The 27,107-nt window shown below is 44.1% G+C and overlaps 1 protein-coding gene across 1 annotated transcript in view; it reads right to left on the reverse strand.

Annotated features, from left to right (window-relative positions):
- ARHGEF37 (Rho guanine nucleotide exchange factor 37) overlaps window positions 1-27,107 on the reverse strand; it is a 178,272-nt gene that overhangs the window by 109,552 nt on the left and 41,613 nt on the right. Inside the window, exon 2 of the mRNA XM_073620564.1 lies at window positions 3,047-3,304. Coding sequence (XP_073476665.1) covers window positions 3,047-3,304 — 258 coding nt within the window. The remainder of the gene's footprint in view (window positions 1-3,046; window positions 3,305-27,107) is intronic.

A 27,107-nucleotide genomic window follows, 5' to 3' on the forward strand; every position in this document is an offset into this window, starting at 1 on the left:
ATAACTCCATCAGTATCACCAGCAAAGCAGCTTCATTATTATGCCATTAAAGAAGAAGAGAATGTGCGCTGCATTTCAAGATTTCATAATTTGCCACGTCACAAATGTCAATTCTCCATTGCGATTGCTAGTTTACAAGACTGACCGCTTCTGGCTCAGCCTTGCTTCCGAGCATGCGCGTTTGTACTTTGGACTTTTGTCCGACAGACTTGTGTACACATGCTCGGAAAATCCGACAACAGACATTTGAAAACCTGCTAGCCAACATTTGTTGGCGGAAAGTCCAACAACAATTGTCTGATGGAGCATACCGACAACAGCCTGTCATCGAACATTTCCCGTTGGAAAGTCTGATCGTGTGTATGGAGCTTTAGAGTCAGCATGCATTTAGGCGAGGACACTAGCATCCCCCATTTCTCTTATATGACAGCTTAATTATAAGAAATAAAATCGGTGTTGTGAACCCCTGCGCTGTGTGTATGGGATTGTGTTATGAAACTGTGTATCGGTTCAAATGAAAATGAATGCCAATATAGGTATGTGGGTTGCTGCAACCCTGAATTGTGTTCCAACAATGTAATCAAATAATTATTTAAAATGGGATTGTGCAGCCTAAAACAAATACCTGAAAATCAATGCATTACATAAATAAATAAACAACATGAGTGCAAGTATCAATTCTTCATAAAAGTCCAATATAAAGTGCGAGTGCTCATAATGACTACAGTGAGATCATGAATAAGTTGAAATGAAGTTCATGCTTCAAATGTGATCTATAACAACCACCTTCTTCTGCTCAAATGGTATCTGTTTCATAAACGAATAGTAGTGAACTTCCACCGTTCCTGTGCTCACAGAACTCTCAACTCATATAGAGTAAAACAAGCCTTTGAATAATATTCAATAAACTGGTATGCCGCTCTCCACTTCCAATAGGTACAATTCCCAGGGTTACGCTGGTAATAGTCCCTTTAAGACTGGGTTCACACCTATGCGAATTGGATGCGGGCTTACTCGTATCTAGTTTGCATAGCAGGAGAATGTGACCGGTGCTCTATGGAGCCAGTTCACATATCTCCAGGGTGGCTGCAGAGCACACTGCACAGAAACGTGTGCATCTTTGGCTCCCTTTCAGGGCCGAATTCAGGCAGAGATTTGGCCCTGATTTGTCCCTGAAACGGAGAACAGGGATGCACAGCATTCCTGTGCGATCCGCGTCTGGTTTAAGGCCCATACACATTATACAAAAATCAGAAGGGAAAATTTGTACAACGAGCTGTCTGCCGATTTTCGGATCGTTAGTACAGTGCTTTCAACAGCCGATTTTACTTCTTCGCCAAACAAAACCTGGATGTGCAGAGTATAACATTTTTGTCGGATGTGAACTCAACGTCCGATTTTTGTTGCATTAGTATGCTTTTCGTACGAAAAAAATTGTAAGAGCAAGACTACGTATGCTCAGAAATGAAAGAATATATATAAATCTATTCAACACATTACTGTACGTCACTTCTGACGTTGTATTCTATCATACGAAAATTTTTGTATTGTTAGTAACCTCTTCACTTTTGACATGAGACTAGCATGCCACAAAAATTGGACGTTTGGTCGTCCGAAAATCTAAGCGTGTGTATGGGGCTTTAGGTGTGAATCGAGCCTAATGGCTCATACACACGATCCGAATATCGTACAACAGATTCTATGACTTTTTTCGCCTTAATAGTCGCAAGTAGGAATTGAATAGGTTACTAAAGCCTCAAATTCTCATAGAACAGAAAAAAAAAAACGGAAGTGATGTCATGTATTTTCAGACAACTGTACTGACTAAACGCAAATCGTACGATCTGGTATCGTATGAGGAAAATTTTCGTGCTTGTCTGATCGAATAATATCGGATGAATTGTCGTGATCGGCTCTTGACAGCTCTGTACTAATGATCCGATTATCATATCGAAAGCGGTATTTTTCGTCTGATTTTCGGATCGCGTGTACAGGCATTAGACACCTGTGATCCCTTCAAATCCGTGCATCCGATCTGGCTTCAATACATTTGTGGCTGTCCACCTGTTGCTCCCCAGGTGCAGACCCCTTATACAATTAGAAGGTAACTTTTAATGGTATAGACATTTGTAAACATTATACACAGGAACATACAAGGGCCGTAGAGCATGCAGAGCTTGCTTAAACATTCACCCAGGACCTGCCGCTGCCCCGTACAGGCACACATTAAGTTATGTATACAGCCACATCTTCTAATTTGTCTTAATGTGGCTGTATGCAGTTATGCACTGAGTTTTCATTAAAACAGCTATGCTGCACAGTTGTATAGTGCAAACGTCCATGCACGTGGTTTGGGCGTAACTTGTTTTTGGGGCGTGGCTGAACTGGGGCTTTACAGCAAGCAGAGCCTGCATAATCACTCTTCCATGAACAGCTCCATTTCAGATCAGTGATCTTTCATTGAGTTGAATTAGAAAATGCAGCTACATGCAGTTATATGCCTGGGTTTTGGGCTGCTCTGAACTCCCACTATCTGGGGTTGGAGCATGCGCCCATGTTTTACCCAACCCCCAGCACATAACTGCGCATAGCCACATCTTTTAATTCATCTCAATGGACAGCTGTAGGTGGCAGCTGCAGGTCCTGTGAATGATTACACAGGCTCTGCATGCTGTATGGCCATGAGCATGAAGCTTACACCATTCCTGGTGCACGACTGCATACAGTCACATCCTCTAATTCAGGGGTCTCAAACTGACGGCCCTCCAGTTGTTGCAGAACTCCAAGTCCTATCATGCCTCTGCCTGTGGGAGTCATGTAACTGTGAGCTTTGTAATGCCTCATTGGACTTGTAGTTTTGCAACAGCTGGAGGGCCACCAGTTTGAGACCCCTGCTCTAATTCATCTGAATGGGTGACTGTTTGCGGCAGCTATGGATCCTGGGAGTGTGACTGGGCAGGCTCAGCATGCTGTATGGCCTATGTACGGCCATGTGTATGAAGCCTTAAAGTGATGGAGAATATGGTCAAAGTCACACTCAACTTACCTTTGAGATGGGTTGTTTATTGATGTTAGAAGATTTTCTAGACGTCTACCAAAATCTTCAGATCTGCTATTATTTTTCACATTAGATGAAGGCAATGAATCATTGGATTGACGATTCAGTTTCTCAGCATTCTGGTATAATCTGTGATCTATATCATGATGGTGCTGACCAGAAGACTTATTCTTATGGTAAGATCTGCCAGCAGTTATTTCAGACTGCTTATCGCTTGCAGCATATCTTTCACTATATCTGTCCGACCTGGAGTGCACACAATGGAAGAAATAGAGCAAGATAAGAGGGATTATGTATATTATGGAAAAATGGCAGCATAATCTAGATCACATATTTAAAGCGTAAGACCACAAAAACAGAAAAAATAGAAGGTCCTTGACTGACTTGAAGCTTACTGTGCAGTGCACAACCAATAGGAGCACATAACATGAAATTCCCCTGCACTTTGCCCTGTTTGCCATAAAGAGGGGTTTTAGTTGCATGCATTTACAAATATATGAGGAGCTGCATGTTGACATTAACTCATGCAGTTTCATTCCTCCTGCTGCAATCTCCATAAAGTACAATAACAAGAATCCAACAAAACAAATGAGACCTGCCCTGTAATCACCACAGCGGTGTTCAGGCCTAAATTGATACTAAACTCTATATTAGGAAAAACACATGGGGTTGATTTACTTAAGGCAACTAGAATGTGCACTTTGCAAAGTACAGTTAACCTTTGCAAGTGCAGTTGCTCCAGAGCTTAGTAAATGAGGTAAAGTTTCACTTTACAAAGAGTACCCAATCACATGCAAGGAAAAAAACAGCATTTTCCTTGCACATGACTGGATGATGGAAGTCAGCAGAGCTTCACCTAATTTACTAAGCTCTGGATGTCTTTTGTAAATCAACCCCATAGCGCTGTAGATATCAGCATGTATCTTGATTACAGGTCTTTTTTTATCTTTTCACCATGTGGTTGTTTCAAAATCCTCCTTTGAACCCTTCTCTTAGGTTCCTGTCTTCTGGCAGCTCCAATCCCCTCACAGGGAAATAGAGTCACCTTTATGTGCATGCACCCGCCCAGCTCTGTGGATGAGTCTCCTTATGTCCACAGAAGCTCAAAGCCCCAGCAGTACACCACTTCTCTGCTCCTTCCTCCAGCTTCTGAATGACAGCAGCTTGAGCCTGAGCTGTTCCTGCACTACCTGGAAATTTGGGGGAAGCGGCTCTGAGGACCTAACTCTGCTGGTGGTAAACAGGGGAAGTAAGAAAACATTTGGTAACATATTAAGAAAAAAATATATAGAGGGTATAGAGCAATGGTCTCCAAACTGTGGCCTGGGGGCTGGATGTGTCCATTGCTTGCTTTTTTTCTGGCCCTTGGGGAATTATTTCCCCCCACTGTCAACAATGGGGCATAGTTTCTGCCACTGCTACTGATAATGGGGCACTATTTCCCCCACTGACACCAATGATGGGGGGCAATAATCCTCCCATTGAAACTAATGATGGGGCACGATTTCTCCCACTGACATCAATGATGGAGTACTATTCCTCCCACTGACAGCAATGATGGGGCATTAATCTTCCCATTGACACCAATGATAGGGCACTATTCATCCCACTGACACCAATGATGGGGAACTATTCCTCCCACTGACACCAATGAAGGGGCACTATTCCTCCCACTGACACCAATGAAGGGGCACTATTCATCCCACTGACACCAATGATGGGGAACTATTCCTCCCACTGACACCAATGAAGGGGCACTATTCCTCCCACTGACACCAATGAAGGGGCACTATTCATCCCACTGACACCAATGATGGGGAACTATTCCTCCCACTGACACCAATGAAGGGGCACTATTCCTCCCACTGACACCAATAATAGGGCACTATTCATCCCACTGACACCAATGATGGGGAACTATTCCTCCCACTGACACCAATGAAGGGGCACTATTCCTCCCACTGACACCAATGAAGGGGCACTATTCATCCCACTGACACCAATGATGGGGAACTATTCCTCCCACTGACACCAATGAAGGGGCACTATTCCTCCCACTGACACCAATGATAGGGCACTATTCATCCCACTGACACCAATGATGGGGAACTATTCCTCCCACTGACACCAATGAAGGGGCACTATTCCTCCCACTGACACCAATGAAGGGGCACTATTCCTCCCACTGACACCAATGAAGGGGCACTATTCCTCCCACTGACACCAGGGATGGGGCACTATTCCTCCCCCTAATACCAAAGAGGGGACAATGTTTACTCCCACTGACATGAGGACATTTTCTACACCCACTGGCCACAGTCCGACCCCTCCCCCCAAAAAAGTTTGAAGGACAATAAACTGGCCCTTTTTTTGATACCCCCACGATATAGAGGTTTGCCAACAGACATCCACTTCTAAAAATTATAAAAAAGCTCACAGGTGAGTCAACCACTTGACTGAAGTTTTACTTTTACTAAATGTAAGCGATATACAACACTAGCTTTGTCCAACTGTCATGGCTATTGGCTAATAGCCAGCCAAATGTTGATATTATACAGTATATTCTGCATAGTGTACTATAAACAAATGCATAAAAGTGGAATAATTGTTAGTGGGTGAGTCAACCCACAGTCTTAACAATATAGTACACAGCAATAGGTTAGTAATGTATCCACAACTGTGGTGTCAACAGAGAATCTAAAGGACCCCATTATGGGTTTTCCAAAGCAGATGCTGCTTTCTTTCAGACACTCTCCCTCTTTAAATTAAATTGCATATATCCTTCTGTATGGAATTTGTATTCAGAAAAGGAGAGGGAGGAGAGATAAGTCCCTCCTTTGACTTTATCCCCACTGTCAGAATACACTGATCAGTGTTGCATTCTATAGCCTGCAGCACTGATTGAACAGAGAAAAAGCAACAGGGTGGTTGTAAGAAGTTGATCCGTAAAATTAAATTCTCTACAACCAAAGTGCCCATACATGGATCAAAATTTGGCCAGTCCCCACTGAACCAGCCAAATTTCGATCCGTCGTATGGCCGGCTTTAGGGTCTACTTTAGAGTGGAACCTTACCCATACCAACTTGATAAAAAAATAATGTTCTTTAGCAAGGAACACATTCACCAGCCACTTTATTAGGAACACCTGTTCATCTGCTTGGTAACACAAATCGGCCAATCACGTGGCAGCAGCTCAATGCATTTAGGCATCTAGACGTGGTGAAGATGACTTGCTGAAGTTCAAACCGAGCATCAGAATGGAGAAGAAAGGGGAATTAAGTGACTTTGAACATGGCATGGTTGTTTGTGCCAGACAGGCTGGTCTGAGTATTTCAAAAACTGCTGATCTACTGGGTTTTTCACACACAACCATCTTTAGGGTTTACAGAGATCGGTCTGAAAAAGAGAAAATATCCAGTGAGTGGCAGTTGTGTGGACGAAAATGCCTTGTAGATATCAGAGGTCCAAGGAGATTTAGTATGACAGCAGCAGAAGACCACATCGGGTGCCATCAAACTGAGGCTACAATTCGCACAGGCTCCACAAAATTGGACAATAGAAGATTGGAAAAACGTTGCCTGGTCTGAGTCTCAATTTCAGCTGCAACATTCAGATGGTAGGGTCAGAATTTGGCATTAACAACATGAAAGTATGGATTCATCGTGCCTTGTATTAATGGTTTAGGCTGGTGGTGTAATGGTGTGGGGGATATTTTCTTTATACCCTCACATGCCCATGCGCACTCACTTATGTTGGCAAAACAACTGGCCCTTTTAAAAGGAGGTTTCAAAAACACAGAAGCGACATTAGACTCGCCCTGTCTCAAACAGAGGAGGATATACAGATCGATCATAACAAACCAGTGGCTGTGCATTTCTTGAAACACAAACATCAGATACACGAACTAAGAGGTATGGTCATAGAACATGTCCAACTGCCCATCAGAGGTGGTGACCATGACCGTCAACTACAACGTGAAGCCTATTGGATTCACACACTGGGCACGGTGCATCCTGGAGGATATGATGGCCTCCCGGGAATTCAGGTCCGCGCTGTGGCCGTCATTCGGCCATAGCGGGGATGTGAAGTGGTTAAGATTCATTTTGAATGTAGCCCAACAGGTTCTCCGCATTGTCATTATAGCCTTCCTCTCTACCCCCCATTCTGTCTCCATTTTCCCATTCTCCTTCCCCTTCTCAACCCCCCCCCCTTGTCACAACCCCCCCCCCCCTCCCCCTTATTCTTTTTAATATCTCTATGTTTTTGTTTATTTCTATATTTATTTTATTTTTATTTCTATTATCTTTTTCATTTCTATTTTTATTTATATATTTTTATTTTTATTTCATTATTTCTTTATTTCTATTTCTCTATTTCTTATTTGCTCTTTATTAGTATTATTACTAATTATCATTTCCCCACTATTTCTTTATCAGTTTTGTCTGTTATTCTAGCTTCATTTTTCATGACTCTTCGGTCCCATTTCCTTCTCCTTTTCTTCTCACTTCTCACTGTTACCTTTCCCCTCTTACTCACACTCTCTCGCCTCTATCTCGTTTTCACTTCTTCTTTTCCTAGTGTGCAGCTGCTTGCTTCTCTTACATTCACATTTCCCACTTCACCTCTTACCCACCTCCCTTGATTTGACATATCCTGGCTCAGGGGCGGGGTTTCCATGACATCAGCGGCCCCAGCACAGCAGCGTCCCTCGTTGCTCAGCTACCACCGGCACAACGCGCGTGCGCGGTCGGCGGTGGCTGTTGTAAGCCCATCACCCTCATAAGCTGGCTATACTACAGGACTTCAGCGTCTCTGGTTGCCCTGGTTACCGCCACTGCATGACGCAAGCGCGGCTTACGATCACTGCTGTGATCTACCCCACAGCCTCCGATCCCTGCACTGGTGCCGATCCATTGCAGGATCGTGCGCTACATCCTGATGTTCCCTGACATTTGGTTTGTCCCCACAATGATTGGGGTCCCATGCCACAACACTGTTACATTTTCAGAATGTCCTTTTTCTAAACCTTCCTTTTGTTATGTGTTTTTTTGTGATTTCTGCTCATGTATTTTAAACATTTGAAGTGTTTTGGCGGGATTTGTGACGTCACACCAGTATGGGGGTGGGAGGAGCTTTGGTTTTTTTCTTTTCTCTTTTTTTCTGATTGGTTGATGTTTTTTTTAAATACTTTCCACTGTTACCCCACATTTATCACATGCCTGACGAAGGGGTCCTGTATTCAGCCGCTAGCGGTGCGGTTTTAACCCCCGCTGGCGGCCGAAAAAGGGTTAAAACCGCTCGTACAGCGCGGCTATAGCCGCGGTATTGCCGCGTTATAGCCGCGCTGTCCCATTGATTTCAATGGGCAGGAGCGGTTTAGGAACGGTGAACACACCGCTCCTTCACCGCTCCAAAGATGCGGCTCGCAGGACTTTTTTTACCGTCCTGCCAGCGCACCGCTTCAGTGTGAAAGCCCTCGGGCTTTCACACTGAACAAACAGCGGAGGCTGTTTAGGGGCGGTTTGCAGGCGGTATTTTTAGCGCAATAACGCCTGCAAACCGCCCCAGTGTGAAAGGGGCCTTAAGGGATATTTACATTCCTTGTAATAGGAATAAAAGTGACACCATTTTTTTTTAAAAACAGTGTAAAAATAAATAAAATATTGTAAAATAAACAATAATAAAAATTTTTAAAACATTTTTAAACCCCCCCCCCCGTCCCGTTGAGCTCGCGCGCAGAAGCGAACGCATACGCGAGTAGCGCCCGCATATGAAAACGGTGGTCAAACCACACATGTGAGGTATCGCCGCGACCGGTAGAGCGAGAGCAATAATTCTAGCTCTAGACCTCCTCTGTAGCGCAAAACATGCAACCTGTAGAATTTTTAAAACGTCACCTATGGAGATTTTTAAGGGTAAAAGTTTGATGCCATTCCACGAGTGGGTGCAATTTTGAAGCGAGACATGTTGGGTATGAATTTACTTGGCGTAACATTATATTTCACAATATAGAAAAAAATTGGGCTAACTTTACTGTTGTCTTATTTTTTTATTCAAAAAAGTGATTTTTTTCCAAAAAAAGTGCGCTTATAAGACTGCTGCGCAAATACGGTGCAAAAAAAAGTATGACCGCCATTTTATTCTCTAGGGTGTTAGAAAAAAAACAATATATAATGTTTGGGGATTCTAAGTAATTTTCTAGCAAAAAAACCTGTTTTAAACATGTAAACACCTAAAATCCAAAACGAGGCTAGTCCTTAAGTGGTTAAACGCCACGGCCTACCTGAGTATTGTTGCTGACCATGTCCATCCCTTTATGACTACAGTGTACCCATCTTCTGATGGCTCCTTCCAGCAGGATAATGCACCATATCACAAAGCTCAAATCCTCTCAAACTGGTTTCTTGAACATGACAATGAGTTCACTGTACTCCAATGACCTCCACAGTCACCAGATCTCAATCCAATAGAGCACCTTTGGGATGTGGTGAAATGGGAAATTTGCATCATGGATGTGCAGCCGTCAAATCTGCAGCAACTGTGTGATGTTATCATGTCAATATGGACCAAAATCTCTGAGGAATGTTTCCAAAACCTTGTTGAATCTATGATGCGAAGATTTAAGAAAGTTCTGAAGGCAAAATGGGGTCCAACCTGGTACTAGCAAGGTGGAGTTAATAAAGTGGCCGATAGGTGTACATTCCACATTAACCACTTCAGCTCTGGAAAATTTTACCCCCCTTCCTGATCAGAGCACTCTTTACAATTTGGCACTGCGTCGTTTTAACTGACAATTGCGCAGTCACGCAATGCTGTACCCAAACTAAATTTGAGCTTTCTTTTGGTGGTATTTGATCACCTCTGCGGTTTTTATTTTTTGCGCTATAAACAAAAAAAGAGCGACAATTTAAAAAAAAAAAATTTTTTTTACTTTTTGTTATAATAAATATCCTCCATTTAAAAAAAAAAAAACACATTTCTTCATCAGTTTAGGCCAATATATATTCTTCTACATATTTTTAGTTAAAAAAATGCAATAAGCGTATATTGATTGGTTTGCGCAAAAGTTATAGCGTCTACAAACTATGGGAAAGATTTATGATATTTTTATGGCATTTTTTTATTTATTAATTTTTATTTTTTTCTACTAGTAATGGCGGTGATCTGCGATTTTTAGCGGTACTGCGACATTGCGGCGGACAGATCGGACACTTGTGACACATTTTTGGGAACATTGACATTTATACAGCTATCAGTGCTATAAAAATGCACTGATTACTGTGTAAATGTCACTGGTAGGGAAGGGGTTAACACTAGGGGGCAATCAAGGGGTTAAATGCATGTTCCTAGATGTGTTCTAACTGTATGGGGATGTGACTACACACTAATCCCCGTGCCGGCGTTCATGCCCACGATCGCGCATGGCCGGCCACCTGGCGGCTCTTAAAGGGTACAACATACCCATACTGGGTTTCGCCCAGGAGAGCCATTCTGCCGACGTACAGTATATCGGCGTGAGCCGGTCGGCAAGCGGTTAATGATTTTGTGACTAAGGCCCCTTTCACGCGGGGTGGATCCGTTCAGCGGACTCCGCCAGCTCAGCGGGAGATCGCGCCGTTGATCTCCGCTAAACCAACAGATGACAGGTCCATCTCTGCTCACTGAGCTAATTTCTGTGGGGAGATTGGACAAACACAGCATGTCCGTTTTCATCAGATCCCATCTGATCTGCAAGGCGGATGACGAACGTATCGCCATACGTCTGTGTTGAGCGGATCTGGTCGGATCGGATGGCAGGCGGGTGTCAGCGGACACATCTCCGCTGACATTCGCCTGCCCACAGGAGTCAATGGGCGGCCTGCTGGGCTCCGCCTAAAAAAACAGACTGCGGATCCGAGCGGGCTTAATGGGTGAAAGGGGCCTAAAGTTCCACTTTAAGTTATTATCAGCAAAGGAGATAAGGATAGCCTGGAAAATATGTAAAAAGTAGCAGGAAGCTTCACTCGCTGGCTGGACATACATCATGACATTTTTTTACGAAATAGTTCCTATTTACTCAAATAAAAAAGGTAGTATTTTAAAACATTTTTTATGTTTTGAACATAATAAAGTATATAAACTGTTCCTTTTAAAGTACACTTGCCATAAAATACAGTATATGGGGAGGCTGCCATTTTCCTCTGAAATGACTAGTTGCTTGGCTGTCATGCTAATGAAATACTTTCTGAGTCACTGACTTTCCCATTATAATGACATAATAATGAGGACAAACACGTAGATCTCTAATAATCCTAATTAATAATAATAAAAAAAAAAAAATCCTAGCATTGGAATGCAATTATCTTTATGTAAGGCTGAATGGAATGCCTGCAGACGTGATTATCAGTGTAATAGATACGGTGGCTTCATTAGCTGCAGTAGATGAATATGACTGTGCTTTGGGACTGCTATTTTTATTACGGGTAGAGCTCATGAAATAGCTGGTGCAGCCTGCCGCTCAGTCTCCACCCATGATAAGGCCTTATGATTTTGAGTCATCTGCTCTACACAACAGGACATTGTTACACAATGGCCAGAAACAACAAACAATACACTGACATCCAGCAAACAGCCTACGGGTCTGTTAGGAGGAATAATGGAATACGCTTTCCTAGCAATTCAATGAAATGCCATTCTCTGCACAGCAGTGGAAAATAATGCTGCTTTTAAGATGATCAAATTCTCCATAATTATAGTAACTACTGACTGAGAACAATTTTCCTGCGGCATGACATGTACTCGGCATCCTTGATTCCAGGGACAGGATTTGATCCTTTGTCCCTATTTGTTCTTTGCATTTTTTATCTTTGGACATGTCCCTGATTTTAAAAAAATGCTCTAATATACTAGAAATATCTTCTTTTACATTCCTGACTGCTTCCAGCATCTGTGTCTGTAGCCATAAACATGTCTGCTTTGCCAGTTGTTTCTGTTGGCTCACTGGAGAGGGTGGCGCACACATATACCTCGACACTAACTTAACCCCCAACTTCAGGAAATGTAAAAGTCTTTATGACTAAAGCCTACCAAGGCTAAAACGCGTTAACATTTTTGTATCAAAGTAAGTTTTCCTGTGGAGCATGTAATAAAGAAGATTTTATTGAGCATAGCATAGAGTTGCAGATCCCTTTTTTAGATTAATGTTCATTCAAATAAAAGTCCTCCCTTGCTTTGGGGCTGCATCCACACTGCAAGAGTCAACTACTCCTTTCCATCTCCCCTACGCTCTATCAGTGGACTGAGATGTACAATTTGTTTCGGTTCGGACAAATTTTGGGTTATTTGGAGATTTGGATATATTCCGAATTTCTGAATAACAGTAGTAACGCATTTTGTTAAAATTCATTACGTTTTGTTTTGTTTATTCGTTTTCTAACAAATTTTCAAAACGATTCGAATTTGAATCTGAAGCTAAATTCTGTGTGAAGAATAGCTGGCTGTTAAGCAGAAGGCAAGGAAGCTGGCCACCTCGTCCCTAACAACCGACGACTCACCAGCTGTCACCGGGTTTCCCCACTGACAGCTGAATGTAAACAAAAGAATGCCGGCAATTAAAACTAAAGTATACAGACAGTGGTGGGTCCCCCCCCCCCCCCCCCCCCCTTCGTTTCTGCTATGGCTTTTAAGGGGAAACCTACTCCAAAAAAAAAAAAACAGGGTGGGGTTCCCCCCAAAATCCATACTAGACCCTTATCTGAGCATGCAGACCGGCAAGTCAGGAAAGGGGGGCTCACTCTGGCTCGCCAACCCCCCCCTCCGAACCATACCAGGCCAACATGTTGATGAGGTGAGGGCAAGGGCCTATTCCCCACTACCCTGGTCAGTGGTTGTGGGGGTCTGCAGGTGAGGGGCTTATCAGAATTCCAAAGGCCCCTTTTAAGAAAGGGGCCCCCAGATTCCGCCCCCCCCCCCCATGTAAATGAGTATGGGGTACTCATGAACAGGTTAATTTAGGCTGAATAGTTCCTGTTCTGTAACACATTGGTACCCATTACTGGTAATTCAGTAATGATGAGCTCTTTTTAAGGAAACCTCAGCGATCTGTTAGATCCCTGATGTCTCCTCTGTGTGTTGCAGATATTTGTAACAGACAGAGAGCCCCTGATCTGCAATTGAGCCGGCTCTAAGCACCAGCAGGTTTAAAGTAACACTAAACTTTGGTTTAAAACTAAGAAAATTCTGTTCAAGTATCAGCTCAAAAAAAAGATTGCTCTCAGCCCCCTCCAAATGTCTAAATTCCCTTTTTTTAATGCTGTGACCCGACTTTATGTTAGAGGGTTCTTCTCTATGGTCCCACTGTATTTCGGAGTGTAGCCACACTTTCTTGATCTGTCCCCAAGATGGCTTGGGCAGTGATGGTGAACCTTGGCACCCCAGATGTTTTGGAACTACATTTCCCATGATGCCCATGTACTCTGCAGTGTAGTGGAGCATCATGGGAAATGTCGTTCCAAAACATCTGGGGTGCCAAGGTTCACCATCACTGGACTAGGGACTATGACCTTCTGTCATAAATGCTTCTCTCTGCCTGTCATCATTAATGTACACTGAGCCATGCAGCTCAACATATGCTTACACTATTATGCCCTCTACACACGATAGGATTTTCCGATGGAAAATGTGTGATAGGACCTTGTTGTCGGAAATTCCGACTGTGTGTAGGCTCCATCACACATTTTCCAAAGGAATTTCTGACACACAAAGTTTGAGAGCTTGCTATAAAATTTTCCGACAACAAAATCAGTTGTCGGAAATTCCGATCGTGTGTACACAAATCCGACACACAAAGTGCCACGCATGCTCAGAATAAATTAAGAAAGGAAAGCTATAGGCTACTGCCCCGTTTATAGTCCCGTTGTACGTGTTTTACGCCACCACGTTCAGAACGATCGGATTTTCCGACAACTTTGTGTGACCGTGTGTATGCAAGACAAGTTCGAGCCAACATCCGTCGGAAAAAAAATCTATGGATTTTGTTGTTGGAATGTCCGATCAATGTCCGATCGTGTGTACGGGGCATTGCTCTGAGCGGTGATAGTGTGACTCCTGCACACATGCATGGGAGTGACATCATTGCGGCCCAGCCAATCAATCAGTCCAAGAATCCAAACCCAGAAGGAAAACTGGGAAGGTAAGTCTGCCATAATATTCTAATATGCTGTGCATCCAAACCCAGAAGGAAAACTGGGAAGGTAAGTCTGCCATAATATTCTAATATGCTGTGCATACTATCACACTATGGCCAACACCTCCTGAGGCCTCTTAAAAAAAATAAAAGTAGAATTTATTTAAGTTTTTATTTATGCTTTAAGTAGTGGATGTGTCAGGATTATATCTGAAGGATATAGGATTATTATCTAGAAGTGTATTGTATAGTGTCACTTTAAGCTTTGGACCTTGACCTTTTCAGGGCCAGGCAGATCGATGAATGCATATTCATCATTCTCCTAAGGCTCTGAATCCTGGTAACAGGGGCAAGGTCCTTGCTCACCTTCGCTTCTTAGGAGCCCAGAGTCCAGGATCTTTGCTGCTGTCGTCAGTGTACTAACATGGGGAGCAGCACCAGTCTCTGATTTATGAAGCCAGTTTAGCTGCTTTGAATTAAACACAGGTACTGTATACTCTAAAGCCAAGTAAACTTTTAGTTAAAATCCGCTAAAAACAAAGCACATCAAAACAAAATGTGTTCATAATCTTCAAGTGACGGAGATTTACTAAAACGGAAGCACTCAGAATCTGGTGCAGCTGTGCATGGTAGCCAATCAGCTTCTAACTTCAACTTGTTCTTAAAGTGTTTATTACCCAAAAAAATAAAAAATCCTGTTCCCTTAATGCATGTTATGCAGCACAGTGCTTGTGCTGTGTCAATTGGCCCCCCGTATCATATAAAATACCTGGCTGATCCTGCCCGGTTCTGCCCTCTACTTTGTAAACTCACAACAGTATATCATGGCTGCTGAGCCCTGACACCGTGGTCAGTTTGCGTGCCTCCGTCATCTGCAGCTCTCCCCGTCCTCTCCCCGCTCCCCTCCCTGCCTATAAGCTTGTGACAGTGCCACTCCGGCTGCTATAAAACTATCGTATGATCATACAATCCCCTCTGTTAAATAAGGACATGTGCCCCACAGTATGTGTTTTCTAAAAAAGATGGCGATTTCTACCTGATTTCAGAGCCTTTTTCCGGCGCTCAAGTGACTCCTCGGCTCTCTCCTCCTCTCCTCCCAGCTGACGTCAGTGGGAGTTCTCGGCCCCGCCCGCTGGAACTGTCAGCCCAGGAGAGGAGAGAGGAGAGGAGTCACGTGAGTGCCAGGAGACGCTCTGAAATCAGGTAGAAATTGGCATCTTTTTTATAAAACACATGCAGTGGGGCACATGTCCTTATTTAGCAGAAGGGATTGATATGATGGTATGATAGTACGGTAGTGGCTTAACAACCACTTTAACCTCCCTGGCGGTCTGATAATGTCAGTATTTTTGAATGTCAAAGCGGTACATTGTTCTGCATGGAACAGTAAACGGAGCTTATATAGCGAAATACAGTATTCTCAAATCCATCAGACTGTTGAAGTTGAATTATAAAAGCAGCAGTGTTCTGTCAGATCAGCAAACCTGAGGAGATCAGCATCAATTCCACATCAAGAGTGTCACGTATTTCTAAATATTGTAGTTTAGTATATAATATATAAGCTCAGTTTAATGTTACAAATAAGTGTGAAATGCAAACCTCCGGTGGGTGTAATAAGATATCCGCTTGCCGCTTTCTCACTGTATCTGTACTGTGGACGAGCGCGAGGAGTAGCAAGATAGCGGCGACGGAACGTCACTTCTGTTACAAGATATGACGGGTCGCCTAATCTGACGGAACACCGGCATCGGCCGGAGGACACAGCTGGAGGACATCACTACAGTGTAATTCCGATTGTAGCTTGGGGTTACCGCTTTTGGTACTGAAAATTGACCCCGAGCCACACTCGGTATTACCACCAGGAAGGTTAAGCTTTGACAGAAAAAAAAAAAAACAACTGGAAGCTGATTGATTTCTATGCACAGCTGCACCAGATTTTGCACTTACCAGTTTTAGACCCACTATTCCCTTGAATATTTTCAACCTTATTCGTGAGCAAATCATTATACTCAGTTTTACCTCATACTTCCATGCTACACACAAAACAGCATGAAGATAAATTCTCATCAGTCCTCAATCTTGCTGCGGATTCAGCATTTACCCGTTTCCCCACTATGCAGGGTACTACACAGCAGCAAGTCTTTCTTGGAAGCGGATCTCCCCACCGGACTTGCCACCTCTTCACCAGCATTAGACACATACTCATTCTTTTGCACATTTTTATCAGCAACAGTCTTTCCATTCCACTTGGCAGGTTTTGCATTTTGCATGCGTTGCTTCAGGAACCATTCCTCTGCGGCACGTTTACGGGCGCATATACCTATGCGACCACAGGGTGAAACAGATGCCCTCCTAGGCTTTACATACACTCAGGCATCCCAGCCCTCCTTGTGGGAATGGTGAGCCACCTCTTGACTGCAGTTCCACCACCCAGATGACACTTCCTCTCTTGTTGCCATGGGAGACCATACAGGAGAACTTTTCCAGCATTCTCCAACTGGCTGTAACGGTTACTCTTGAGCCAACCAGCCACGACTCTTGACAATTGACCTTGAACTTGTTGCTATGTGCAACAACACTCATCTTTGCAGGCACGGACGTACAGTTTTCCAGAAACAAAAATCTTTGGCGTACTGTCTCCTTAAGACTACAAGACAACGCACATCTCTTTGCTCACACAGAAATAGCAATACAAATTGTGTCTGGCACTCACTGTTTTTGAAAAGGGCAAACCACCGCGCTACATATAAAAATTAGTACATACAGAACATAATGAAAAAATAAAAATGAAAAAACCCAAAGTGACAAATCAGTGAGTAACTATATATAAAAGCAGCCGCTAAAAGTGAGATACACACATTACAAATTATACGATAAAGAGCAGCGCTGTGATAACAAAGGTTTGTATGATATAAACCAAATCAGATAAAATGAATATTAGACCCAAAATTAGGATTAGTTCCAAAGTTCATATTAAAGTTCATAGTAACCAAGGAGGTAAAAGGTCCTATCCAGAATCAATTTCAGATAGTAGATATATTGAGAAACGTAGATAGGTGGGAATACAAATAAATAAATCAATGTGTCCTTCACAGGTGGGAATACAAATAAATAAATCAATGTGTCCTTCACCGCACCACTGTGGTATTGATAGGAATGCGCGCTTACCAACCGGCAAGCTTAGAGAAGCTTGCGACCTTAACCCGGTCGGGGCCTTTCAGGAGGGGACCACCAAAAGGAAAAAACACCACCTTCGCTTGGAATAAGCACGCTGTTCCCCAATTATCCAGTAGTCACTGTATTGTAGAGATGTGACCCCTGGCTAGGGATAAATCTCGAGGGAGGTACACCAAGGAGAGAAGAAGAGCAACATAGTGTAATCCTGCTTTCACCTTTTATTAAAAAACTTTTAAAACGCACTTACACTTAGATGGATAAACAAAAGCACATATAGCCGGCCGGCTAGAAGCGAACGCCCGTCCTGCAGACGGTAGATGCAGCACGTCAGCACGCCCGACGTACGTTTCGTCACACTATGACGTCGTCTGGGGGTTTTTTAATAAAAGGTGAAAGCAGGATTACGCTATGTTGCTCTTCTTCTCTCCTTGGTGTACCTCCCTCGAGATTTATCCCTAGCCAGGGGTCACATCTCTACAATACAGTGACTACTGGATAATTGGGGAACAGCGTTGCTTATTCCAATGGAAACACCCACAAAATGACCCCATTTTGGAAAGCTAACACCCCAACGTATAATCTATGAGGCATAATGAGTCTTTTGAATGGTTTATTTTTTTCCAGAAGTTTTTGGAAAATGTGGAAAAAAATGAAAACGCATTTTTTTTTACACAAAGTTGTCCGTTTATAAGATATTTCCAACACATAGCATTTAGATAGCAAAAATGACACCCCAAAATACATTCTGCTACTCCTCCTGAGTATTACGATACCACATTTGTGGGACTTTTTCACTGCCTGGCCACATACAGAGGCCCAACATGCATGAAGCACCATCAGGTGTTCTAGGAGCATAAATTACACATCACATTTCTCAACCACCTATTGCACTTTTGAAGGCCCTGGAGCACCAGGACAATGGAAACACCCACAAAATGACCCCATTTTGGAAAGCTAACACCCCAACGTATAATCTATGAGGCATAATGAGTCTTTTGAATGGTTTATTTTTTTCCAGAATTTTTTGGAAAATGTGGAAAAAAATGAAAACGCATTTTTTTTTTACACAAAGTTGTCCGTTTATAAGATATTTCCAACACATAGCATTTGGATAGCAAAAATGACACCCCAAAATACATTCTGCTACTCCTCCTGAGTATTATGATACCACATTTGTGGGACTTTTTCACTGCCTGGCCACATACAGAGGCCCAACATGCATGAAGCACCATCAGGTGTTCTAGGAGCATAAATTACACATCACATTTCTCAACCACCTATTGCACTTTTGAAGGCCCTGGAGCACCAGGACAATGGAAACACCCACAAAATGACCCCATTTTGGAAAGCTAACACCCCAACGTATAATCTATGAGGCATAATGAGTCTTTTGAATGGTTTATTTTTTTCCAGAAGTTTTTGGAAAATGTGGAAAAAAATGAAAACGCATTTTTTTTTTACACAAAGTTGTCCGTTTATAAGATATTTCCAACACATAGCATTTGGATAGCAAAAATGACACCCCAAAATACATTCTGCTACTCCTCCTGAGTATGGCGATACCACATGTGTGAGACTTCTACACAGCCTGGCCACATACAGAGATCCAACATGCAAGGAACACCGTCAGGTGTTCCAGGGACACATAGCATGCACATACCAAGAATTACACCCCAAAATATATTATGCTGAGCAAAGCGTAAACAAAAAAGATTACCTGTGGTTGTAGTAGCGCAGTCGTACACAGGAGGATAGCACTGGTCCAGGCAGCAGGCAGGGACTTGGTCAGCAGCGGCGAACACAATTGTCCAGGCAGCAGGCAGGGTTACTGTCCATATAAAGTCCAGGGTCAGTGCAGGCAGAGATATTGTCCGCAGTGCCAAAAATATTGGTCCTGGTAGTAGGCAGGTCCATGTGGTGTGGTCAGTGCAACAGGCAGAGGCATGACGGCAGTAAGTCCTACAGGCAGAAGTAGGGCCTCGTTCAGGACAGAATGGGGACAGGGGTAGAGGCTTCTCCCACCCAAATCTCTTTGAAGCCTCCGAGTCTCCAGACCCTAATCTAGGATTGAGAAAACAAAATAAATTGTTTTCTTCATCCAGAAAAACAATTCTGGAGCCCCTCACATATGTGAGACCCCTGTGTTGAATCCCACTAGTCCAGTTGCAGGGTACAAGATCAGTCCAAGAGGCAGGCAAATATCATGGTCAAACAGTCCAAGGTCAGTTCCAGATCAGGCAGAGGTATGTACAGAATCGTTAGGCAGAAGCGTGGTCAAATAACAAGCCAGGGTCAGTTACAGAGGAGGCAGTGAGGGTAAATTGCAGGAACGGAGGCTTACGTTTACCATACTTCACTAATAATTTACTGAAGTATGGTAACGACGAAAACATTCACCTACGCAGAGGCCTGGTTCAGAAGGACATTGTGCACAATAATAAGATGTGTCTCTTCTGAATCCAGCTCTGGTACACACCTTACATTTTTTTTGCCGTCGTTGGCCTGTTGGTTTGGGAGGGATCTTATCTGGAAAGTGGCGTTCGGAGAGTCGACTTAGAACATCAGATCGGATATTTTCTGGGGGGCCGTTCGGGAATGTAAGGGCAGTGAAAACTTCCTCCTGATAGTCAAGGAAGCGTTTGGGGTTTTGGGTGGAGTTACGATATATAACATAAGAATTGTAGATGGCCAAATGAAAAAAATAAATTGCGACTTTCTTATACCAATGGTATGTCCGTCTTGTGGCAATGTACGGTTCTAGCATCTGGTCATTCAAGTCGACTCCCCCCATAAACAAATTATAGTCAAAGATGCATTTAGGTTTCTGTATGGGGCCATTTCTTCTGGGGATTTCCATGAAGGTATCATCGTGGATTGAAGACAACATGTACACATCTCTTTTGTCTCTCCACTTCACTGCCAAAATCTCGTTGTTTCGTAGACTCGCCGTTTCTCCTTTTCTCAATTTTTTATTGACCAGACTTTGAGGAAAGCCCTTCCGGTTCTTTTTGATGGTACCACATGCAGGCGTCTTCATCCGATGCAGGTTGTGGAACAGGGGCAGAGATGTGTAGAAGTTATCTACGTACAGGTGGTAGCCTTTCTCCAGTAGGGGGTATGTGAGATCCCAAACAATTTTCTCGCTTGATCCCAAGTAGTCTGGGCAATTAGGGGGTTGCAGCTGGGTGTCCTTCCCTTCGTACACTTTGAAGGCATACAAGTAACCTGTGACTCGGTCACATAATTTGTATACCTTCACCCCATAGCGTGCCCTTTTACTGGGAATATATTGCTTTATTTTAAGCCTGCCACTAAACTTAAGAAGGGACTCATCCACACATATGTTTTTGTCTGGGGTAAACAGCAGGGGGAATAGTGCAGAAAAATAATTTAAAAGTGGCCGAATTTTGAAAAGTCTATCATAGTTTGGGTCATTTCGGGGAGGGCACTGGGTATTGTCGTTGAAATGAAGAAACCTCATTATCATGAGGTATCTGTTTCTGGGCATTACCTTGGAGTATATTGGCATGTGTTGGAGGGGGTGGGTTGACCAATAGGACAGCAAAGTGTTTTTTTTCGTGAGTCCCATGTTAAATGTGAGCCCTAAAAAACCCTTCAATTCCTCCACCGTTAGGTCTCTCCATTCGTAGGGACGGGCATAGTAGGACGTTGGATTATTCGCAATGAATTGCTGTGCATAAAAGGTTGCACTGGGCCACAATACTTGACAGCATGTCCTCGGTAAAAATTAAATTAAAAAAATCTATTGGGGAAAAATTCTCCGAGTTCACCTGGACTCCTGGCTGGGCAGTAAAAGGGGGAATGTTGGCTTCTCCTGAATTAGGAGGAAGCCACAAGGGGTTCTGCAGGGCATAGGGAAGGCTGGCATGGGTCCTTGGCCTTTCTTGCCGAGGCACTGCGATGCTGGTGGATGGCACTGCGGTGCTGGTGGACGGGACTGCCGTGCTGGTGGACGGGACTGCCGTGCTGGTGGACGGGACTGCCGTGCTGGTGGACGGGACTGCCGTGCTGGTGGACGGGACTGCGGTGCTGGTAGATGCCACTGCCTCCCCACCAGAACGTCTTCGTTTGGTGGGCCGAATCTCTTCCTCCTCTGAGTCACTCAGTGTTTAACTACTGAGGACTGGCTCATAATTTATGTCCGACTCGGAATCGGAAAGGGAATCTGAAAAAGAGAGCTCCCCGTTGCTCTCGTCGGCCTGGGACAGTATTTGGTACGCCTCCTCGGCGGAAAAGCTTCTTTTGGCCATGGTTGCTAAGCCTCCACTGATGGGCACTGATGAGGCGGCACTGATGAGCACAGATGGGCACTGAGGTGGCACAGAGGGGCACTGATGAGGTGGAACAGATGTGCACTGATGAGGTGGAACAGATGTGCACTGATGAGGTGGAACAGATGTGCACTAATGAGGCGGAACAGATGTGCAGATGTGCACTGATGAGGTGGCACAGGTGGGCACTGATGAGGCGGCACAGGTGGGCACTGATGAGGCGGCACAGGTGGGCACTGATGAGGCGGCACAGGTGGGCACTGATGAGGTGGAACAGATGTGCACTGAGATTGCACAGATGTGCACTTATGAGGTGGCACAGCTGGGCACTGATGGGACGGCACAGATGGGGCGGCACAGATGGGGCGGCACAGATGGGGCGGCACAGATGGAGCGGCACAGATGGGGCGGCACAGATGGGGCGGCACAGATGGAGCAGCACAGATGGGCACTGATGAGGCGGCACAGATGTGCACTGAGGCAGCACAGATGTGCACTGAGGCAGCACAGATGTGCACTGATTGGCACAGGTGGGCACTGATGAGGTGGCACAGGTGGGCACTGATGAGGTGGCACAGGTGGTCACTGATTGTGCAGATTTGCAGCTGGATCACTGATGCACTGATCACCGCTGGGCAGACAGGTGGGCACCGATTGGCACAGGTGGGCACCGATTGGCACAGGTGGGCACCGATTTGGCACTGTACTGATGCTGCACTATTGATGGGGCACTGTATTGATGGGGCACTGTGTTGATGGGGCACTGTGTTGATGGGCACTGTATTGATGGGCACTGTGGGCACAGTAAAATGCAAACAAACACTCACTGAAGGCTGACAGATCTCTCTCTCCTCACACGCTGTCTCTGTGTGAGGAGAGAGAGCCGGCAATGAGAGATGATCTCAATTGTTTACATTTTAGATCATCTTTCATTGGAGGCAGCGATCGCGCTGTAAACGGCCGCTGTGATTGGGGGAGCGAGGAAAGGGGAGGCCGTCATATGACGTCCTCCCGGGAATTGACATCCGCGCTGAAGCCGTCATTCGGCTACGGCCGGATGTCAGGAGGTTAAGCTGCAAAAAAAGCTCAAAAAAGCAGCTGTAAAAACGTCCGTGTGCATGAGGACTAAAGGGAAATTAATGTACCTTCACTTTGGAGATGTAGGCCTCATGCACACGAGACACTGTTAAACGCGCATTTAGAGGCAGTTGGACACTTTTTTCAACTGCCCCTGAACTCATTCAATGTTATCTTATGTGTCCATGTACACAGTCTCGTTTTTTGACGTTTTTAGGCAGCTGCGGTTAACCTCTTTTTCCAGAAGCAAAAAAAATGGGTTCAGACGCAAACGTTTTCCACGTTTAGACTCCAGACGCGGCTAAACGCCGGTACCGCATTTAGCCGCGTTTGCGTTTATAAGTGTTTTTAAAGAAACCCTATTTTATGGACTATAAAACATACAATATATCCAAATTTGGGGTTCCTAGCACTAAGTGGCCCCGAGATATGGGGCCCCAAAGTCGGGTCACAAAATGTCATTCTCTGCTGCAGAAAAGTGCTTGACATTTTGCGACCCGAATTTGGGGCCCCATATCTCGGGGCCACTTGGTGCTAGGAACCCCAAATTTGGTATGCTAACACAGTGGAACTAGCACATATCCATATTTGGGGGTCCTAGCACCAAGTGGCCCCGAGATACGGGGCCCCAAAATCGGGTCGCAAAATGTCAAGCATTTTTCTGCAGCAGAGAATGACATTTTGTGACCCGACTTTGGGGCCCCATATCTCGGGACCACTTGGTGCTAGGACCCCCAAATTTGGATATGGTGTAGTGCTAGATCCACTGTATTAGCACACTACATTTGGGGTTTCTAGCACCAAGTGGCCCAAAGATACGGGGCCCCAAAGTTGGGTCAGAAAATGTCATTCTCTGCTGCAGAACTGCTTGACATTTTGCGACCCAAATTTGGGGCCCCATATCTTTGGGCCACTTGGTGCTAGGACCCCCAAATTTGGATATGGTGTAGTGCTAGTTCCACTCTGTTAGCACACCAAATGTGGGGTTCCTAGCACCAAGTGGCCCAGAGATACGGGGTCGCAAAAAGTCATTCTCTGCTCTGCAGACGCTTCTAGAAGCAAACGCAGTAAAACGCGGCTAAACGCAGCATGCAAACGCGGCAAAATGGGTGTTTCTAAATGCTGGTTTCAGCTTTTAAAAACATGTGTTCAGCAGAGTTTGCACCGGCGTCTCGTGTGCATGAAGCCTTACTTTGATTTCCTATTGTGTCTCTGTCTAATGGTTGTATAATAGCACTGGACTGATGAGTAGAAATTTTATTTTGTGAAAAATCCCTGCCGAGGTTAAGCTTGTGGTGCAAGTAAGGACTCGGTCCTGGGCCTAGGCTGCTTCCTCTCTGATCAAATATTTAAACCACTCAAAGGATGGACAACTCCTGTGTGTGGTTAGTAGCACCTAGTACAGACTTCCATCCCACTTGAAATTCACTTAAAACCTTCCTTTTGTTGAAAGCATCAGGTACAGCCAACTTGTTTTAGCAAGCATTGATTTTGTGATATAAGGGGCCTGAATTGGGGCTGGGTAGAAGCTAGTGTTTATTTAGCTGTTAGGACAGGCTAGCTTCAATAAAGTCTGTTTAGGCTCCCTATATTATTTCTTCCTGAGAATATAAAAAAAAAAATTCTGAAGCCTTGAAGAAGGGGGTGTCCTTTCCCCTGAAACCTATGTTTCCTGTACCTGAAGCTCCCAACAAATGAATGTTGTGTCTCCAGGGCAGGATGTGGAAGGAAAACTACCCAGTGTGAATGATTTTAATAATTTTCTACTCTAAACTAAAAAAAGGTTTTCGCTTTAGGTATGCTTTAACATTTAAGCGGCTGTAGGTCATCAGTCTGTAAATGCCACAATGTTGTGTCATTGCTGAATTCTGCAAGCAAGGTTTCCAGACTAATAATGTCCATCAAAGTGGCTGTTTTAAAAATGGTGATATGGTTGTAAGCAGGTATATCAAGAGGATCCTGAGTGTTAAAGGTTTTTTTCTACTGTGTTCATCATGATCTGAGGATAATAAAGTCAACTATTTTTATGTGCCAAAGTTAATTGTTAAAATGGGGGTGATTTCCTAAAACTGGGGAGTGCAAAATTGGTGCAGCTGTGTATGGTATTGGTATCAATTAAAGTGGATGTAAACCCGATTCATGAAATGTGACCTGGGCACATATATCTATAGTGTTTTCTTATCTCTCTCCAAAGCACTAAGTCCTGTGTCTTTATGCTTCTCCATTCTTCTGTTATCGGCATGATAACTTCTGACAAGTTCTCCTAAATGGGCGATAAAAGCAGCTGAAAATTTGTGTTGAGATAGGTTGCTATAAATAGATTAGCAGAGAGCTTGTCTTGTCACAGCACAGCTGGTGGTTTCTGAGAAGAAAGGGAATTCTGCTGGACAGGTTTTCCAGGTCTTCTCAGGAAGCATAGGTGTGCGCAGCTTATTGCATTAGGGTGTGCACCCCAAAGCTCAAACACATATGCATGTGTGTGTATATATACGGAAGGTGTCAGGAGAGCAGTGAATGTTGTCATAAGGGCAGATACTGGTGGTGTCAGTAGGGCAGTTACAATACTATTTTAATCATTTTTTTGCAATTTTTTAGGAGAAAAAAACCCAGATTTTTTAATGTATTTATTTGGTAAAATATCAGGGGTCTAAACATTGGAAATATGCACCACACTGTGCGCACGCCTATGTCAGGAAGGTTACTGAGCTTTGCATGTCATAGCATATAAATATGGGCTCATTATTCCACTTGTGGGGTCTCCTGGAGAAAGACTGCCAAGATGTAGCCGTTACGTTGTCAGTCTGAACCACCCTTTGGGGGAGCCCAGTCAGGGTTCCCAATGGGGTCTGAAACCTACGGACTTTTACATACTTGCGTTACCTTAAGCTCGACCCGATTATAGATTATTGCCACCTCTTGTGGATTTACTGCCTAATATCCCAATCTCCACCTTGAGAAGTATTCTTTATTGATTTAACCACCTGGTATGACTACCTCATGGGGCACTACTTTGAGGCAATAGAGAGCTTTGTACAGCAAAGTATGTGGAAGAAGTCTTTGTGAACTGTTCTTTTGTTATCTCAACTACCTCAGTTAAAGATCTTTACTGTGCATCTAAATTGCCTGATCTGAAGTCTCTAAAGGGGTGCATGTAAGTAAGGCGTATCAAAAATGGGGCTTACAACAAGGGGACTGGAAAGGTTAGAGAAAATACAGCACAGGATTCTAATTATCAAAATGCAGTCAAGAGGAGGCTATATTGCCGTTGCAAATGACTACATGTATTTGTGTCAGAGCAGCCAACCAGCCAGGAGACAAGTGACATGGCAGAGGTGACCTATACTGGTCAGGGGGTGTTATGCTTGGCCACTTCACTAGCAAATAGTTCCCCACATACTGGGACTGAACTCACAGCACACATTACCTAGGAACCTAGCCTAGAATCATGAAGAGAGATGTACAGGGGGCTCCAGGAGGAAAACAAGCATTGAGTTATGGAGAGATGTGTTTCCTGTATCCAAAAATAACATGCGGAACAATGTCACTGAGTGAGGTGATGGGACTGCAGAGTCTGTGGGGACTGATGCACGCACCGCAGTGCCAGCTCAGAAATGCTGCATACCTAGGGAGAGGTGTTTTCTAATAAAAGTTGTGTCGGAAGTGCTTAGTGTCAACAATGTAAGATGCATGGACACGGATTGCAAAGTGTTAACTGTGCTAGTGTACTGCTCGCTTCTAAGTCCGGAGTACTGCCCTAATGCTGATTTCACATAACCACAGCTTCTGCCTATAGTTTAGGCATTCACAAATGCTGCTCCACAGTGTCCCTGCTAGGGCGCCTTAAGTTCCGCCTACAGGGGTTTTTAATTTCTGGAGCCGTGGATCGGTTCTAACTTGGTGCCATATTCTTTTTTTCTGTAGCCAGTGATGCGTTTTTAATCTTTTACCACTGATCTTTATTGGAAGGGTATGCCAGCTGGCTTACTCACAGCAAAATGTCTGGTTCTTGCAAACCTGTAGTAAGGGGTATCAAGAAGTCTGCTAGCCCACAAACTTTGGTTAATGGATTGATAAGCTGGTGGTAGTCTGGGCTTGGGGCTGCCAGTGCTTTCTCTGCCTCTGTACTGCAGTTATTTTTGTTTACTTTATAGATCCTCCATTCTAAAATTAAGACCGCTGGGAACTAAAAAATCCATAAAACTTTCGCACCTCCAGCGTAAGTCTCCACTCCTATGAGAAGAATACTCTCTATGCCATGAGATTGAAAAGAGGACATATGAGGACATGTCTCCCTTTTGATCCTTCTGAAAGAGCCTAGACACATTTGATGGATGAGGA

The sequence above is a fragment of the Aquarana catesbeiana genome, linkage group LG03 (assembly GCF_042186555.1).
Source record: "Aquarana catesbeiana isolate 2022-GZ linkage group LG03, ASM4218655v1, whole genome shotgun sequence".
NCBI classification, from domain to species: domain Eukaryota; kingdom Metazoa; phylum Chordata; class Amphibia; order Anura; family Ranidae; genus Aquarana; species Aquarana catesbeiana.